Source organism: Gigantopelta aegis, chromosome 10, assembly GCF_016097555.1.
Source record: "Gigantopelta aegis isolate Gae_Host chromosome 10, Gae_host_genome, whole genome shotgun sequence".
Taxonomy (NCBI): Eukaryota; Metazoa; Mollusca; class Gastropoda; order Neomphalida; family Peltospiridae; genus Gigantopelta; species Gigantopelta aegis.
In genome coordinates this window covers 35,719,548-35,740,370 of record NC_054708.1, presented here as the reverse complement: position 1 = coordinate 35,740,370, position 20,823 = coordinate 35,719,548, and the positions used below count along the sequence as shown (strand labels likewise).

At 34.9% G+C, this 20,823-nt stretch overlaps 2 protein-coding genes across 3 annotated transcripts in view; one reads left to right on the top strand and one right to left on the bottom strand.

Annotated features, from left to right (window-relative positions):
* The window catches only part of LOC121383150 (rho GTPase-activating protein 19-like), a 31,512-nt gene extending 16,515 nt beyond the window's left edge, over window positions 1–14,997 (bottom strand). Inside the window, exons 1-2 of one of the 2 annotated variants that reach the window (XM_041512979.1) lie at window positions 14,938–14,997; window positions 1,580–1,795 (exon numbers count right to left, since the gene is read on the bottom strand). In XM_041512979.1, coding sequence (XP_041368913.1) covers window positions 1,580–1,793 — 214 coding nt within the window. In that variant the 5' untranslated portion in view covers window positions 1,794–1,795; window positions 14,938–14,997. Of the gene's footprint in view, window positions 1–1,579; window positions 1,796–14,821 lie in introns of both variants that reach the window. The other variant, XM_041512978.1, reaches the window with a different exon arrangement.
* A 103-nt stretch (window positions 14,998–15,100) lies between these two features.
* Window positions 15,101–20,823, top strand: part of LOC121384572 (anaphase-promoting complex subunit 4-like) — a 177,948-nt gene continuing 172,225 nt past the window's right edge. The window contains exon 1 of the mRNA XM_041515027.1: window positions 15,101–15,205. The gene's annotated coding sequence lies outside the window, so the exon portion shown is untranslated. The remainder of the gene's footprint in view (window positions 15,206–20,823) is intronic.

The window sequence follows — 20,823 nt, the reverse complement described above, 5'->3', positions numbered from 1 at the left end:
AGAGAAAACTTCAACTATTCCCACATGTAGAACTGCTACTACCAGCTCCAGTGGTGTAGTTATCAAGGCTGGTGTCAAATTGTACATGTATCACCTCTAACCCAGTCATATATCGGCTCAGGTTAACTTTATGATAAAATTGTTAACTACATGAAGTAAAGAGTTTAAATTTATTTTACAGTATACATTGTATGCTCATTAACAAGTAAATGTTTCAAACTTTATTTAAAAATACAAATGACAGTTATTCATAAATGACATTATTCTTGACCATGTTCACTACATCACTATACTGCTGCAGTCAGGGTGAACTGCACAAATTACGTAAATAAGAAGAAAAAAAAGATAAGAAATTTAATGCAGGATTTTTTCAAAAACCGAAACTGAAGTAGCCTTTTCATTGGAAAAAAACAACATATGTAATTTAATCTCCTTGACTACAACTTGGCAACTTTAAAACCAATACACTGATTTAACTCTCTGAGGATGAAGATCCTTCCTTGAAAAATAACCTGCTTTGATTTGTCAAAGGACTGCATTATTTAATGATATAACAATATAACCACATGCATGTGTGGTAGTATTAAGTTACACATCTAAATTATTTCATTTCTATATCTATATACTTTTAAATACCATTTTTATGTCAACTTTTGACATGTGAAATCCACATTTTCATTCCTTTAAAAATTGAATGTGATAATTTCTGACGTTCATGAAAGAAAGAAATGTTTTATTTAATGACGCACTCAACACATTGTATTTACGGTTATATGGCGTCAGACATATGGTTAAGGAGACGTTCATGAAAGTATTGATGTAATACTAGTTATAAATGTGGAATTATAAAAACTGAACATGATTATTTTTGACGTTCATGGAAGTATAAACCATAGAACTGCTTTACACAGCATAGGGTTAATCCCTGTTCTACATTTCGGCAGTTTCCGCCAATAACCAAATAGGAAAATTCTCAGTTTTATGACATATAACTTTTAAAAAATATATGTCTGCATTTTTTTTTTTTTTTACAGTAAACATTAACAGTTATTAATTAATTATAAACAATAATGAAAACAGCTGAAACTATCTATTTTGGACCAATAACAAAACATGAACTTTTATGTAACCCTGAATGTAGTCTGTGTAAACTTCAATGAGATCTGTGGTGTAAAAATGCTAAGTTGACTCATTTGGTTATTTTGGAAGGAACTTTTGGCACACATTCTACATCGAAGCAGACAACCTGTCATATCAGCAAAGATTTTCATATAAAAACCCCATCCAAGTGAATTTCTTGCCTAGAGATGTGAATACTGCAAAACAAGAATATCTGTTTGAAATAAACACCTCTGATGTCTCTTCTTAATTCCTTCTTGCAGAAAAGAATTTGTCCTCACATCTGTCTCTTTGCTGTTATATGGCTGTGAATATGCAGTATCCATTCCACCAAGAACTAGATATCACAAATACACTATACAACTAAAATAAACAGCTGTGCAGTCTGTAATTAATACTTAACTGGAAAAAAAAAGGGTACTAGAAATCAGAAATAAACAATACAACTGAAATGACAAACCTTTCTTTTTCGAAGAAGATGTTGAGCATCCTCGTTTCTTTTCATGTTTAGTTTCTCCATCTTGGAGTTCATCCAGTTTGGATCCACTGAGGTCAAGAAGAAAAGACAGATGCATCTTACACATGGCCGCCAGCTTCTCCGGCATCACACTGCGCAGACGGTTCACATTCTTTTCTGCCTCCGTCTGTCGACGACGGACAGTGGATGAAGACATTACTAGAGAAAAAAAAAAACAAAAAAACAGTGATAAAATAAAAAACGGCAACCTTTATCAATAAGAGAGAATGTGGAAAGGTTTTGAAGCAAAATATTTTTTTTAATCTGTAGCAATTAGAACATGAAATGACAACCTACATGCACCAATAAGTCCATCCATATCAACACACAATCACATATTCTTAAATTTAAGACATCATTCAATGTTTTATATGACATACTAGTATGACATGTACCATTTTCCAGGCAGTGCACCGTGACTGGTATATTAAAGGTTGTGGTATCTGCTATCCTGTCTGTGGGATGGTGTGTATAAAAGATCCCTTACTACTAATGTAGTAGATTTTCTCTTTAAGACTATGTCAAAATTTCTAAATGTTTGACATCCAATAGCCTCATTTATCAATGTGCTCTAGTGGTATTGTTAAACAAAACTAAAAGTTTGTACCATTTTGATTTTGCAATTCACTTGTACTTTTTCTTGTTGTATGTGTACAAGTTTTTACTATCTTCAAATACTTGTTGATGGTATTAACTCTATGTGACATTTTGAGACAGCCGAGTCATTCCACCAGGAAGTCCATCACTGAATATGCTGCCTTTTGAACCAGCTACCCAGCCACACTAAATCCTAATCCAAGAACTCCACAGAACTGTCCAGAGATTTCTCTGACAAGACAACTGTAGAATTAACAGATTATGGCTGTGATAATCTCTTCATTGGAGATAATCTTTTAATGGAAATAAATATTTCTGCTTTCTTCCTGTAGTACTGCAGCAGATTCTGAGAAAAGAATGTTGACCTTTGAAGTTAGAGCTAATTACAGCAGTGAGAAAGTGTCCCCTAAACAAGGTGGCCAGTTGCATTATGTAACCACCGCTGCTGAGGTTGTGAAATGGATCCTGGGACTGAAACACAGCACAAAGGCCTAGGGTGAAATAAGTGTGCAGGCAGGCGTAAAAACTGTATGGCAATATCCTTGAATATTGTAAAGGAGTCCTTTGATCCATACTAAAAACAATCACACTTCCATTAGAATTTCCCTTTTCTTCAGCAAGTAGTTTTCCCCATGGACAATACAGTCAGACACCTGTTCAATTCAGTTCCACCCTAAAACTGAAGGCTCCATTCTTAATGGAACTTCCTTTTGAAGGATTAAAAAATCATATTACACATATGTGTAGTTAAAAAGTTAAGATTTCCTGAGAAAAACTATTTTTGATTTATATATACCATTTACCAAACAATGGCAATAAAAGATTATTAATAGTAGTAATAAGGATGTACACAGTTAAAGTTTGATTTGTGTAACGACATCACTACAGCAGGGGACAATATTTCAAAATGTTAGGTAACCTAAAATCGGTTCACGTGAGTTTACTTAGGTAACCGATGTGTATTTAGTTCTGGTACCAGATGAGTTATACCTACCTAACTGCAAAACACTTGAACTACGGTTCTATGCTACACTGGTGGTTCAAATGTTTAAAAAAAAAAAAAAACTGATTTTCAATTTTACTTGTAGTGGTACTTTTAATTTTAGAAATTAATTGTTCACCACGTAACCAATTGGCCGTTCACGTGATTTTAAAGTTGCGTAACCGACACGCGAACAGAACAACGGTTCTCGTGAAATATTGTGCCCTGCTACAGCACATTGATATATTTATTATCGACTACTGGATGTCAAACATTTGGTCATTTTTTTATTAGTAACACAGGATCTTTTATATGCACAATCCCAGAGACAGGACAGAAATAACCCGACATGGGGTCGATACTAGACTGACACTGCATCAGACGGACACTTATCCACTAGGCTACGTCCCGCACCTTGTCAAAGTGAAACAACGATGAGGACTGAACATGCATAAATCAATATAATATATAATATCAGTATATATATGGTTATACACTCATAGCTAGGTTTGGGGTTGGAGGTTTGTTCAAAAGTTACCTCTATACCTGATTATAATTCATTTTTAAAACCATAAAACCTTGTATTATTCTATGTTAACATTACCTAAATGTTCCTTGAAATAAGTTAGCACACGTGTGCAGATGCACATAAAATTGATGTTGACACTACATTAAAAAAGTTGGCAAGCATCTGCTTCCACCAATTTAAAAGGATCTTAAAAAATTATGGGCACTTAGAAAATTCATTACTTAAAATAGTATTATGCCCAAGTCCAAATATCATACCTCAAAATTATTTATCAACATAAATTACTGAAGAGAGACTTTCTATGCATGGTCAAGTAATGAATAATAATAATAATAATAAAAAAAACCCACAAAAAAAACCACACCCCAAAAACCACCAGTGGGCATTTATTTTTAGAAAGCAGGAATGGATGCTCCCCAGTACATTTTTTTAAGTAGCCTAAACTGGGACTTGAATTGTATAATGTATTGTATTTCATCATGATCACACATTTCTATCATGTGTGCATTTCACTTCTTCAAAACTTGATTCAAGAGTATTCTTACAGAACAGGAACGACCACTATAAATTGGATGGTCTACAAATGCCTATGGAATTTTTAAAAATTGACCTGAAGAATCAATAAATCTCAGTACATAATAAATTATTAATATCTGTTTTAATTTTTTGTCTAACCTTTTTGAAAAAACAAACAACAACCCTACCATCTTCCTGTTTCATCTACATGTATGTGCATGTACAATCACAGAATAATAATAATAATAATAAAAAACCCCACCTAAATACAAAATGTACATAGATGTGGGTGTGGGTAATTCTTGGGATGCTTCCATCAGAGAACTGTTCAAGCACGCCTGTTGTGACCACCTCTGACTTCACCAGAGGGTTCTGTCCATGACAGGGAGATGTACATGGATTGTGTATTTTTGTATATGGAGACTACAGGTGTAACAGTGATACTCGATATGATCCGTGTATACATAACAATATATATGTCATGAAACAGTGTGTCATATCCATAGTCTGATGAATGTATTTGACTGACTTTTTCCTCCAAAGTTGGACATCCAGCATGCATACAAATGTAAATAACAATTGATGCAATCCATGAATGTGCAACAGGGGTATTTCATTGTTTCTATTCTTTAGCATCACACAAATCTGCTACTGTTTTGGCAAACATTTGTTTTTTGTTTGGTTAAACATTACGTTTGATGACTGTAAATGTTTACAAAAACAAATGGCTTGTACAGTAATTACTGGCATACAAACAAGGGGTTGTTCTGTTCATTACAGGTAGTCCCTTACAGGAGGCTGTTAAAACACTCAGCTACCCCATTAGGAAATTACCACCCTGGTGTTGTTATGATCACATCTGGTGGACAGCTTTGGAACCTGCCATATTTCAAACTAGTAGTGGTTTGCACACAATTAGAGATAGGCTGTTACAGTTGTCACACTGTAGGAGAAAATAAAGTATTTCTCCTGACATGTCTTTCAGCACACCCCATTCATTCACCAACAAGCTCTATTTTGTCATGATTCAAGGAAACAAATGTTAACTCAGCATATTGTTTAATTAGCCAGGCTTTCTGCCAGAAAATAATTTGAGGGTACGTAATAAAAAATTTAAAAAGAAAAAAGATCATAAGTGCTAGGAGATTATGGGCCTAAAATCTTTTGAAAATGGACAGTGCATTTATATATTTCGACAAATTTTAACCAGCAATTCTCTTACTTTATTACCCCAGCGGTCACTCATAACAGGGAAAATATTTTCCATATTTTCTCAGTGAGAAATATTCTGCATTGGTCTAACGAACAATACTATTGGACAATTTGACGCTCACAAACCAATGACCTCGTCAGTACTAAATATGACGTCATCACGATTTGGCACACACAAAATGACGTCATGTAGTTTAAAGAGTTTGCGTTTACGGCTCTCTATTTTTGGTGTTAAATTTATAACAAAATGTCATTTTAATGCATTTCCTTATAGATTTTGTAGCAGAATAAAGAACACTTTTGGTTTTTTAAAATTATTTATGAACGTGATTAAATTACAAAGTTATAGCAATTCTCAGAAAAGTGCGCAAAGTGGTTTACATCGTTTCTATAAAAGTTGGCCTTTCGTGCATGTGCCTCGAAAATAAAGGCTTCTAGAGAAAAAGTAGCTGAGGTAATAAATAGAATAACAAACTCGGTACCAGTTATTATCAAATTTATGTCCCTCGTGAAATAATAAGCTCATGACAACTGAAAATTATTTCACTCGGGACATAAATTTGATAACAACTGGTAACTGTTTATTATCCTCTATATAATATATATATTTTAAAACTGTATCCATTAATTTCCAAGATTTTAATGTACATAATTTTACCCTTCGTACCCTCTGGTGGAAACTGTTAGCAACTATTAGGTGTCAACCACACATGTATGTGAGAAGAAACCTTTTCCCGCCACATTGGTTACTATGAGTATGACATAAAAAAAAAGGACTTAGAGCACTGTTTGTAATGAGGGGGGTCACCTGCCACGACAGTTCTACATGCACATCTTTACTATTTCAGGTGCATGCAGGACAAGGGTGTGTGTGTTGAATGTTTTCTGGGGAATGACGCACTAAACACTCTAGAACTTGTCAGTCTAGACACACACACACACACACACACACACACACACCCACTTCATAATTTCTTGTATGTGTGCCTGTTGGCGACTTCCATATTTACCCCCCTTTGGGGTACTGAATTAGTGATATCTACTAAATATTGCATGACATAGTGCTATGGTCTGGTTTTGAATTCCAGACCATTGATACTGTAGCCGAGCACTCCAACCATTGGCCACGCAGTGGATCAACAAGTGACACTATATTTTAATACTTATAAAGGAAAGGAAATGTTTTATTTAATGACACACTCAACACATTTTATTTACGGTTATATGGCGTCGGACATATGGTTAAGGGCCACACAGATATTGAGAGAGGAAACCTGCTGTCACCACGTCATAAGTACTCTTTTCAATTAGCAGCAAGGGATCTTTTTATATGCACCATCCCACGGCCTTTGATATACCAGTCATGGTGCACTGGCTGGAGCGAGAAATAGTTCAATGGGTCCACAAACAGGGATCAATCCTAGACCGACCGCGCATCAAGCGAACGCTTTACCACTGGGCTACATCCCGCCCTTTAATACTTATAAAGCTCATAGGGTGTATTTTGACAGAATGAACTGAAAGTCTACAGAATAAAACAAATGTTTTGTCCCATAATACTACATTCTGTCTTCTGTGCCAAATTTCCTCCCAAAACACCAACAAAAGCACCCTTGTGGAAGAAATTTTACACAAGACTATCCAAAATGTCTAATTTTTCAAAGGCAAAACATAGCGATATTCGATTATGAAATATAAACATTATGTTGCTTTATAGAACAAATAGTTTTAAAAGGTATTGTATATAACTATTCCTAACCCTACACTAACAAATATTTTTAAAATTTCTTAATATGGGTGGGGGGTGGGGGGGGGGGGGTGGGGTGGGGGTGGAGGGGGAATAAACATGACTTGCCCACTAATATTTTATGAGCTACGTTTAAAAAGACTACAAGAGACTGTTCAAAAAACCTTTTGTGAGATTGTTTTGTTGGTGATTAACTGAACACAATACAATAATTGCATTCTATATTGATTAAACTATATCAACCAACAATAACTTTAGCATGCACATTACTGTAAGTTTCTACTAAATTTAAATGTCTGTAAGCTGCATACAACATCAAAAATATATTAAAGTATTCTTTCAGCTGATTCTACAACATAATAATTTTGTTTAATGTCTAATAATGGTAAAGTTGTCATACATGTCAATTATAGTGAAAAAAGCATGCCACACACATATATATATTTTAAAATGTCACAAAACCAGTTTATTACATTGTCTGTTATTAATAAAAAAATTACTTTTTAAATAGTGGAACGTTAAACCATGGCATTAAGAAGCTAGTACTGTATGTACCAAAACTGATGGTTGATTCATCCATCTTCTACCACTGCTTGTAGTCCCAACTAAAGTTCAGGTTGTTCATCTTTATATTCATAAGACTAAGTAAGACATGACTTTGTAACTGATATCTTGAATTTACTGTGTAAATGAAAAATGGGTTAGCAAAACTATAGACTTGTGTGAGTTACCATTTGCAAACTTTTTACAGAATTATTATTTTTTGTTGACTTATACACATGTAAAGGCGGGACGTAGCCCAATGGTAAAGCACTTGCTTGATGCGCGGTCGATCATTGGGCTATTTCTTGTTCCAGCTAGTGAACTATGACTGGTATATCAAAGGCCGTGGTATGTGTTATCCTGTTTGTGGGATGGTGCATATAAAAGATCCCTTGCTGCTAATCGAAAAGAATTGCCCATGAAGTGGCAACAGCGGGTTTCTTCTCTCAATATCTGTGTGGTCCTTAACCATATGTGCAATGCCATATAACCGTAAATAAAATGTGTTGAGTGCATCGTTGAATAAAACATTTCCTTCTTCCTAATGTACACATGTACTAAAATGTTTTAGGTAAACTGGAAGTAAACAACTTTTTTACAGTATTTTTGTATTATTAGAGACAAAAAATGAAATACACATTATACCTAGCAATTCTAGGATAAGCAAAAATTTGCATCAAGTGATTACCATGTCCTGCAGTTGACGAATTATCTGTAATTTAATGTAGTTATAAAACAATCACAAAAAAAAATTAAATTGAAAACTCGCTATTGCTGGAAGATGATGAAAGTTATTGGTATTCTCACCAGTTACATAATTACATGACATGAACTCCAATGGCTAAACTACAAATAATCCCCCAAATTAATGCTAGAAACACTAGTATCAGTATGCAGGATTATAGCAAAAACAGAACCATGTCGAAATGGGACTCATGTGAAAACCGAATCAAATTGGACAAAACGGAACCGTGCACCAAAATGTATTGCTAAAATGGATTATTATTTTAAACCTATAACTCAAATGGTACAAACACATTTCAAACATTAGGAAGACAAAAAAATTAATGTTAGGGCCTCATGTTCTAGTCCGTCCGGTCATGTACAAAAACAAAATGATGAAAAATGTCTGAAAATCTATTTTGAAACACAATTTACTTACCAGTATACATTTACTGTAACTAAAAAACTAAAATGGGTGACATAATATATGTATATATACATAAATACCACAATATTTTGATCTTTAAACGGTTATCTTTAACCAAAAAAAGGGTACTGCTTTAGCCAAAATATTGAGGTTCCTTTAAATATAGCAGAACTGGTTGTCCCCCATCCCCTACCTCCAATACCAAAACCCCCCCACAATAAACAAAGAAAGGTCTGTTTTAGCCTGATCTGAAGCATATGTACATGTTATAGTAAAGACATGTCACCTGGTATTTCCACTGAACAGTTCAGATCTGTAGGATTCCAAATTGATGGTTTGAATGAGACTAGTAGATATCCTCTGAAAGTCTCATTCCTTCCTCAAGTTAATCCAAAAATCACACTACCATGATGTCAGACACCAAAAGCACAAAAGATGTCATGTCAGTGTGAGTGGGTGAAGCAGAATGAGTAGGACACAAAACAGCAGTGAGACTGGAAGCTGAAGCTGGACAAGCTAACAGTGCTGCAGACAGTAAGTAATTAAGATGATCTTGGTGTTGGCATCATTGACACAACTGGGTGCTGGGCTGATTGGTCAAGCCAGCAGAAAACCAGCTAAGGGGAACAGCTATCTCACAAAGGGGGGTCTTGGCTATGGCCAATCAATCAGCAGTGAAGCATGCAGGCGGTGGGATAAAGAGCCCAGGGCAAGAGGGCCCACAGTAGCCACTGCAGCCTGGATTGTTTAGAGCTCTCTTGTGATCTGTGACTGGCAAGTCTGACTGAACTGTTATCCCCACACCTCACAGCACTGGGCTCACTAAGCTTAGGGGCACTAATCAAGTGATGGTCAAAGGACATTTGTGCAAAAGAAGTTAGATTTAACACCACTGGTCTAGCCCTTGGCTATGATATACAATTTATGTATAGTACACACACATGCCTATAGGTTGCACTGTACCAAAGCAGTGAGTCAAAGTTTGAAGTGCACCATCAAATATTTATGAAATAAAAGGATGTCATTGATTATTTGTGCAAATATACTATTACCCATTGCAATAAATAAATACACTTCATTTAGTATGTACTAAGAGTTGAAACAAGTGCAGGGTACCCCCCCCCAAAAAAAAAAAGAAAAAAAAAAAAAGAAAAGAAAAAAGAAAAGAAACTGATTTTCAATTATGAGGACTGCTAATAAAAAACACATTAAGAAAGTATCTTAAATCAGGACTGGCATACCCTATTTACTTTTATCTCAACCTTTTAACTTTAATACTTAAACTAAGTATATAAGAAACTATAATTTGTGATTATCTGGCATGTGATCACAACATACATGTAAATTATATTCCAGCTTGTTAACTGTAACCAACAAATAAATGCTAATAATGTCACTGAAAATTAAAATAAAATAAAATAAATAAATCCACAATTTGTCAAATAGAATTTTCTGTTCGAAGGGTCTATTTTACTTTCTCAACAACATACACATGTTGATCAAATCAGAAACAATCTTTCTTCAAATTAAGTAAGTCACAACCATCAACATTAAAACATTTAAATGATAGAAAAAGTGAAACTTAAAACAGAGTTCACATGACAAAGGCTTGAGAAAACCCCTCAATATTGTGCACTTGGTGACTTTGGTGTACTTGGTACCTTTTATAAACACATGATGCATTTGTGCAAACCCCAAATTGTGATATCAGGCTTAGCAGTTTGAAGACCAGGTTACATGTACTTACTGTCAACACGATATAAATTTATAGCAACTTCCACAACATGTTATTTGTTTAAATGTACAGCCACCTTGTGGATCTGAAGATATCAGCAAATGAATTATTCACCAACTGGCATCTTTATCAGAACATTTACTGGAAACCCCATACCTAGCTAATAATGGAACCATTGATGGTGCACCTCTCTTTGGAGAATCTGGAGCTTGCACTAAGAATGCTCCATGCTGAAAACTTCTAAAGAGACAAGTCTTAGGAAGTGCACTGAAGCATGAGGAAATATCTGTTAGGGTATATAAAGGTCAACCTCAAGGGAAGGAATCTTGTCAGGTCCCAAAGACTGTCAATCACGGAGACTTCCCACGGAGATTCCATTTCATCCATGGTATTACATGTGATTATAAAATCTCTAAAACCTTTAACCTATTTATAATATCCAATATTGAAGATTATGCAATAATATTTTCTAGTTATATTCCAGTGATCAATAAAAATCGAAAACTGATATTTGTTGGGCTCTACCAATGTGATGATTGATCATAAACATACCAGACTTTTACTTGGTCCCATTAATGTCTAGTTTAGAGGGGTTTCACAATATCTGTTTGGCTAGCTTTAAGTAAAACATGCATTTGGCTAAAGATTTTATAAAAACCAAACTCAATGCCCATAATAATTTATTGAAATGGTTTTAAATATTGTTTAGGCCAATTAAAAAATAAGGTTCTCAACAATCAACATTAACTTAAGTTTAACAACATCACATTGATTTATTAATTATCGGCTATTGAATGTCAAACTTTTGGTAATTCTGACATATAGAGAGGAAACCTGCCACATTTTTCCATTATACTAGTAGTAAGGTATCTTTTATATACACCATCCCATCCCGTGGTATGCTTGCATTCAAACGAAACATGCACAGAAATGGTTATTCACTTAAACAGGGCTATCATATTGTGTTCCCTATTTAATCACAACATAAAATATGATGTAATTAAATAATTTTTATGGTCCCAGACTCAAATAGTAGGCCGACTTCATATAGTAAACCGGCCTCAGTGGCGTTGTGGCAGGCCATCGGTCTACTGGCTGGTAGGTACTGGGTTCGGATCCCAGTCGAGGCATGGGATTTTTAATCCAGATACTGACTCCAAACCCTGAGTGAGTGCTACGCAAGGCTCAATGGGTAGGTGTAAACCACTTGCACGACCAGTGATTTGTGCTATCCTGCCCATGTAGTGGCGACAGCGGATTTCCTCTTAAAATCTGTGTGGTCCTTAACCATATGTCTGACGCCATATAACCGTAAATAAAAAGTGTTGAGTGCGTCGTTAAATAAAACATTTCTTTCTTTCATATAGTAAAAAATACCTTTATGACTTCATTTTTATGCTTAATAGTATAATATATAGTGTCTTCACTTCAAATGATACACACACACATATCAGGGCTTCTAGATTATGGTAGCCCCACTCCCATGACTAGTGATATTCAATGTTGGTCTAGTAAATTACTATAATTGCCATGCCCGACAGCTAGTGAATTTTGTTTAGTCAAATGCTGCAATTAAGTCTATTTTGTAAAGATAAATATCCTCCTCCCCCCCCCCCTCCCCCCCCCCCCCCCCCCCCCCCCCCCCCCCCCCCCCAATGTTAGTGTTTTTAAGCTCTATCTCCATCTTTTGATGACATATCTGATTAGTACTATTAGGCGTATCATAAAATATTGTTTGTTTCCGGTTACCCGACCGACCCTAATTTGAACCTGCCGACCGTAAAACTTTTTTTGTATATCCAAAAATGTTTTTTTAATATAACGACGTTTTCCACGAAAACATTCCAAAACTATCACAAGCACTAATTTGGTGTAATTTAGGGGATAACCCTACTGTGTTTTCCCGATTTGCGGACGTATATCGGTGGTTTTACTATCGCAAATTTAGTTTTATTGGTGACCCGTTAGCCACGAAATGTTTTCTTCTAACAATTGATTGATGGAGTTACTTCCCTTCAAATTGAAGTTCGGTAACTTTCGTGAGATATCGGGCGAAGAGTCGGAAAATTGTTTTCACGAATATATGCGATCTTTTCCGATTTACTCTACATCTAGCATAGCGAGGTGTTCCGAATAATAATAATAATAATAATAATAACTATATTTAATGATTTACTCCAGCGACAAACTGGCCTTGTAGAAATTTAGTGACCTTCTGATAAACTAGGGGAGGGAATGTTTACCGATACTGATAGAGTTTACTGCCAAATCAAATGATTAAATATGTCAGTAATATCTCGATGCGTTTCGTTATTTTTTGTAAGTGGTCACTGGGAACTTTGCGGGTTTGCTCTAAAAACAGTGTCAGAATGACCATGTGTTTGACGTCCAATAGCCGATAATATTAAAGATAAAAATCAATGTGCTCTAGTGGCGTCCTTAAATAAAACAAACTTTACTTTTCAACATTTGTTTGAGCATCCTGAGCATTTGTACTGCATTTCTATTTATTGGACCAATTGATTGCTTCAAACCAAGTGTGTACTTTAATACTGGATGCATACAGAATAAAACTAACATTGCAAATTATAAAATTGGTAAGTCTACCATTTCTTAGATACACTAGGAAAGATAATATTCATAAAAAAAAATTTAAATGTTATTGTTGGACAGTCAGTTTTCATTAAAAGAAATTGTTATAACTTATTTACTGGATTCTATCCAATTAAGGTTCGACCAAGTCTGTCCTGGACCAGTACAGAAGTTAAGTGTTAGTATGAGAGTAAACCTGCCTATTATTAAACAGCAAGGGGTCTTTTGTATGTACTCTCCCACAGATAGGTTAGCACCATGTTGCCCTCAAAATCAAAATGCCTTGCCTTTTATAAATTTATAAGTTGCCCATGTAAAAAGAAGTCTTTAAACACACCTATGTGGATAGTACTAGATATTTCCTTTTCTTAATTAAGTTATGAAATAGATATAGAAAATAAAATGGCCATACGTTTTTTTCGTCCTTTTCAAAATTGCATAATGGAAAAAAACCACCTAAAATATGCCACCAAAACGTCACTTTACCATGCCTTACTTCATTTCTAGGGAAAACACTGTGATGAATGGTATTGTTGGTTTGCATAATACATTTCTATACATGCAGAGGTTATTTTGGATACCGGTAGTCAAAACCTTTATTTAATATCCATAAATAAAATTATTTTCCAAAATAAAATTATTTTCCTACCTACCTACCTACCCTATATTTTTCCAGCAGGTAATTGGAAACAAGTAATTATTTTTTTCGGCCTTATTTAGTAAAATTGTATTAACTTAAAGTAAAGTAGGGCTAGTAAATTTTAATCATGGTTAGTAAAATTTTTAAATCACTGATCCTATTGAAAAACAATTCAAGAAGCCCTGCACATGTATACATGTATATAGATATATTGACAAAACATTATTATGAACACCTGGCAAGTGATCAACATCACGTGACAAACAAAATGAAAAAGTAAAAAATTTTAACTCGTCCTTCAGAATGTTTACTCGCAATTGGTGAGCGGGCGAGTACTTTCTGCACCCCTGCCCCTATCTTTGTGAGCAATTTAGTGGCTTAGAAATAAATAGCTTGTAGTACATTATTATGAAAAAAAGGCGTTCCTTGTGGGAAGGACCATACTAGTCCATAGCTCCTTTACCATCAGAGTACTTGTCTACCAATAGCAGATGATTAATTAATGTGCTTTAGTGGTGTCGTTAAATAAAACAAACTTTAATTCATTCAGGAGACCATGTCAAAGTTTGTACTATGTTATCGTATCTACAGTTGTATATATAAACATCAATCACAAGCATACAAGGTATACTTCATAATGGAAGTTCATTGCATCGACCTTTATCTTGATGAACTGCAGTTGCCCGAGTTGGGGCAGAACAAAATTAATCTGTAAACGAACATAAATGAAAAAAGTCTAACAAAAGGGGTATGAAAAGCATAAACATTAAATGATTTGGAAATATATTTGCTACTAAACTATATAATTCTTAACGTTGCGATGGCCTCTTTAATAACACAAACAAAACGGGATACGAATTCTGACAGTTCGAGTTACGGATCTTGAAGTTAACGATTACAGTCAACAATTACAGTTCTCATTTAGTGGTAGTGTATCCTCACCTGCTTTTAAAAAAAAACAATGCTTCATAAACTAGTATAACCCTCTGTTTTTAATCCAAACATTAGATGAGTCATAAATATACTATAACACAAATGAATAATATATCAACAAAAACCAGAGAATGAAGATTGAAACAGCCGCCTCTCCAATCCTCGCACCTTGGTCAGCTGTTTGATTCAAGTCAAGCAGCCTGATTGGTGAAAAGGTTTGCAATTATATTGTCACACTAGCTTTGATTGGACCGTAATGTTGGGAAAACTGCGCATGACAAGAGGAAATAACTTTTCACATGCTTTGCGGGCAAGTTTGTAAACAATAAGAGTTTTACAACATATCTTTGAATATATATTGATTGTTTGATTTGCACAATTAATGTTTTTAATGTGAGTTTATATGTATATGTTGTCATGGTAATCTGTTTGTACCAGTCAAATTATATCCGTAGTTTGGTCTGCTTATGATCAGTCTGGGTTTTTCTTAGAGGCCCTTTTGGGGAGAGATAAAATTGATTTAGGAGTGACAGTTCATCATCAAAAGTGCTGCTCTATTAGCGAATGATGAATATAAAGTACAACCCCCCACCCCGATACTGAAATTGTCAACAAAGCAAATAAAAGTAATCTTCATAATTTCAAAAAATATCAAACTAATTGTAAGTGACATAGCACTGTGGTAAAGCCCTTGCCTGATGTGCAGTCGGTTTAGGATCAATCCCCATCGGTGGGCCCATTTTTTGTTCCAACTAGTGCTATCCTGTCTGTGGGATGTAGTGCATGGGGCACGTTAAGTCAATACTTTTTTTTAACGTGCACAGCAAGTTGCTTCCCTCTACGTAGCAAATTTAACATAGCAGGAATATTTTTTAAGGTTGTAGTTGAAGATTTATTTTGTTAATAATGATGCAAGTACTTCAATTGGGATTTTGTGAATATGGTAGGTTATACATTTTTGGTTTGTGTGTCCATTTGTTGCACTATTTCGGTTGAGAAACGGTTGAAACATGGTGCCACAAGTTTTGAATACAGGCTATATATGTACAGATAAAATTTACATCTATGGGCCAAATTGAGCCCAATATAAAAAGTATGGTTTCAATGGGTTTGGATTAAGGTAAAAGTCTCTGTTATATTCTATTCACTATTAAATACAGAAAAAGTAATAAAACTGGCAAATAACAAAACAATTAAATGTGGATAAAATAATGCAATTTATAAGCATTTGGATTGGGGGGGGGGGGGCGTTCATAATCAAACAAGTTGGCATTTTGTTGAACTTTCTAACATTTTATTCGGAATGAAATACAGTTGATATCTTTCCACGAAGCCAAGGTAAAAAACTTATTTGGTTAAATATACATTTAAAAAATTGCAACAAAAATAAAAGTCATCACTACCCGGTCACTGCAATGAGTCCTACGAGATGTCAACAAATTATAATCACGTTCGAAACTGAAATAACTTTATAATAATAAAGCACCTAATAAACGTATTGAATAATGTGTATTTTGTGTAGTTATTTTAAAACAAATGTGATACGTTCCCATTTAATTTTGATTGCTTAATTTACATTCGTCAGAATTGCAATACAAGTTATAAGCTAGGTACTGTTGATATAATATAGACAGCTAACCCGGAGCATGCACATATTGCACTACCTTTTCAGTGACTGCCATTTGTAAAATCTTTAGAGCTGAAAAAAGCTCCCCTGAATTTTTTTGTGAGAGTCATTGCTCTCCTCAGAAATTAGCATAACTTGTTAAAATGTAAATGTCACCAAACTGATACTAATATACAACAATAAAATTAATATCTGTTCATGTTTCACTGTCATTTATAATTATACTAACCATCCTTACTTTTCATTTTAGTCCTATTAATAAGTTTACCACTAATAATCATCAAATAAATATTAATTTAATCACTGACTTCCACTTACATACAACCAATGAAAACAGTTGATACATGTTATATTTAGGAAGACATCACTGTTTTTTTTTTTCTGAACGAAAACATTTGGTTTCAGTTTCAATTTCTCAAAAATTATAGAAGTTAACAGTATAAAATTTTCACCATGCAAATTTGTTAAGGGAAGTATGTTTTCGTGCTGAGAAATATGTTTTATGGGTGCTATATGTATATGAGCGTGGGTGCAATCGCGCCTATCAAACGGCAGCCTCTGCCTGTCTGATCAGCGGATATAAATGAAAAATGCTACCTGCGGGGATGTATGGTTTTAGAGATAGGCCTATAACTTACATTAAAGAAACACAATGACACTAGATTATCCATCCACTATTTGGTTTAAAGAGGTAAATTTTTGTTTTAAAAGATGCATTGATTGTTTGAGGCATTTGGAACACATCTGATATCGGGCTTGCTCGGGTCTATTAATAGATATGGGAAATACCATTTCCAGGAAAATGTGAAAGCAACAGTTCCATCAGCACGTGCATCTGACAAATCCACTAGCCTTCTGTCCTGGCTAGTGAATTTTAGTTCTTAGCTAGTGGAAATTATCATCAGTATTATTTTCATATATAAGGCACTAGCCAAAGCTTCTGTTGGGGCTAGTGACTTTCTGAAATATTTGTCATACACTGATTTCATGATATGGTAAAAAAAAACAATTTTAAATATGCATTTTAAAACATACTGCATCAAACTTCACCAACACAGAAATACTTCATTTTCTGTCCGCTAATATTAAGTTTGTGACTGTCAAACCTTGACAAATGACAAACTTGTACAGGATGACGACTGTGACTGGCCACTTATTTTCAGGCTTGTGGTTTTTCTGGATATTACAAACTCTTCTAAGGACCAATTTTATGCATTATTCAAAACAAAATTGTATTTCAAAACTTATTTGATGAGATTACAGACCTATCAACCTTCCCGAATTCTGAGGGAGACTCCCAGTGTCTGATCAAGTCTGCCGATCTTCTGCCTGGGAGGATTTTTCCAAGAATATATTTTTTTTCTAAGCATAATTTGGTTTTTTAAGCTACCATAGCCGTTTACACTGAGTTTAGGCATAATAACATATGTAACTTGTAAAACGTCTCCACACTAGACTATGTAATGCAACTGTCACATGGCATTGTACTGTGAGTCTCGGACAGCGATACACACGTCAAAACATGTCAAGGCAAGTCAAGAAAAAGACTGATTAACTATATAAATATTAATTGTATCAGATAGTTTTGTATGTTTATGCAGTAAAATGTATAATTATGAAGATTTTAAATATACTGAACAAAATAAGAAACTTCCGCTAACTTTGCTTGAACATAACTTGATGAAAACAATGCATCGTTTGGTGCAAAAAATGGCCATAGGTTAACAGAAACTGGGAGAAATTTTGACCAAGTGTGGTAGGGGTTAAAAAAAAACCCCACCCACTTAATAACGGGTATGACCACCTCATGAATTGACCACTGCAGTGCATCGCAGGCGCATAGAATTGACTAAAGTGTTGATTTCTGCCTGTGGAATATTGTTCCATTCCTGAATGAGCGCTTGACGAAGTTCGTTGATGTTAGCGGGTGGGTTGGGACGACGCCTCAATCATCTGTCCATACTATCCCAGACATGCTCGATGGGTTTGAGATCAGGACTTTTAGCGGGCCAGTCATCAATGAAATCAATGTTATTTGTCCTAAGAAAATTTACAGTGTCTCTAGCTGTACTAAAGGTGGCATTATCATGCTGAAAAATTGAGATGTTGACGTTGTTATGGAACAGAGGAATGACGTGATGAGCGAGAATGTTGAGCATTTAAATTGCCATCAATGACGACTAGTGGTGTACGATAACCATGGGCAATGGCTGCCCAGACCATGACAAAACCCCCACCCCCGAAACGATCTCGTTCAAGAACACAACAGTCAGCATAGCGTTCATTTCTCCTACGGTAGACGCGCACCCTGCCATCATCACGTTGTAAAGAAAATCTGGATTCATCCGAAAAAAGAACGGTATTCCGGCGTCGCCATATCCAAAAAGTGTGTACACGTGCCCAATTAAGACGATTTAGACGATGATGTTGCGTTAAAACACATCCGACGTAAGGACGTCGTGCATGTAAACCGTTCTCCCGCAGACGATTACGAACAGTTTGCCCACTGATTTGGTTATTATGAAGCCCAGGTGTGTTAGCAGCAGTAGCAGTGTCAGTTTGGAATCGATTGCGCAAATGCGTGTTCATGATATAGCGGTCTTGACCACGCGTTGTAACACGCGAACGTCCATGACGTGGCAAGTCGTTGGTGCTTCCTGTCGTTCGAAATCTTACGCGAAGATTTCATATCGCTCGACTAGAACAAATTTTGAAGCGTTTTCGTTCACTTGACAACATTGTCAGTAAGACAAGTAAAACAAATTGACCGAATACTACACGGGACATGTCGAACCATGCATGCACGTGCAAATTGAATTTCACGTTGTTGACGATTAACAGTGCAAAAATAATCGATAAAATTCATGAATCCTGATAATACAGCTCACGGCTAATACTACCTATATAATTTCATTACACAACAAATTTTTTAACACATCAAATACTATATGTACAAATCGGAAGTTTCTTTTTTTGTTCAGTATATATACCACAACACCATCTCTCATTATAGTTAAAAACTGGATGTTAATTTATAAAATTTATATAAATTTGTCCTCTTGGGTACTTCAAAGTGACTTGAATATCAAAGTGTAATACCGTAAATGAAAAAATTAATGTTTAAACTTTTTATCATGTTCTGAACATTTTGAATAGAAGAGTAATTTTTTAAAATATGTATTACATTTTTCTTTGCGTCTATACACTTTACAGCAGTCTGATTGGTCCAGAGGTGTTTACTTTTTTTTTGCATTCAAATCTTGATAAGAAAAGAGTAGCCCATGAAGTGGCGACAGTAGTTGGTTTCCTCCTTCAATATCTGTGTGGTCCTTAACCATATGTCCGACGCCATATAACTGTAAATAAAATGTGTTGAGTGCGTCGTTAAATAAAACATTTCCTTCCTTCCTTCAAATCTTGATGAACCAAAAACATTTAAGCCACATATACAAATCTCTTTCCCCCCCTCACCCCCTCCCCCCCCAACCTGACTCGCACTACTTTTGTGCAACTAGCTGAATTATTCAGGAAACCGTATTTAGATATTTTGAAGAAAACACATGTGAAAGATACAAAAGTAATAAATTGTGACACAGATGCCACATATTAGTACACTCTTTGTTTAATTATACAACAAATTAATGGAAAATGCTATAGTATAGTAGGCATAGACATGTATATATGCATTGGTAAAAAACTCTTCGTTAATGAAATGAGACTTAGTCGGTGGCCAAAGACATACATGTACAAAAGGTAGTTTAAGCGTTGTTCTACAGCTGTGGATGGAAATTAAATGGTTCCCCCGACAGTGTAAATGTTTGACACATTCCCTGCCTTAACATCCATAAAATATAGACTAAACATGAATCGGACAATTAATTAAAAATGTACACAGCAGCTGGCGGAAATGGTGTCGCTTATCAAAATTACGTCATTTACTAAATGACATCATTTAAAAATCACCTGATACAAATAATAGTGAATGAACTTTCTTACAAAATATAAGTATTAATAAAGTTTACACAAACAATACTACAGTGGTATATAAAGCTATACACAATAATTTCAGTCATTATGTTATTATATCCAGTATTACAACAAATCATGTTCCAAATACAGCACTGACAAACGTCACTTCAAAACTAGTCGGAGACAAAAATTTTCATATTACCTTTACTACATCAGTTTTATTACAAGCTTTTTCAGTGAATGGATTTTGATATGGAAAGAAGTAGAATAGATAGACTATATTGTTTTTATAGAAAACAACAAAACACAGTGTTAAATTAATTTGAAGTATGATATATTTATTTAATTTTGTTCAGAAGTGAATCCATTTTCATAAGTTTTCTCAGGTTTTAAGTGACAGTCATCCTTTTGTTCA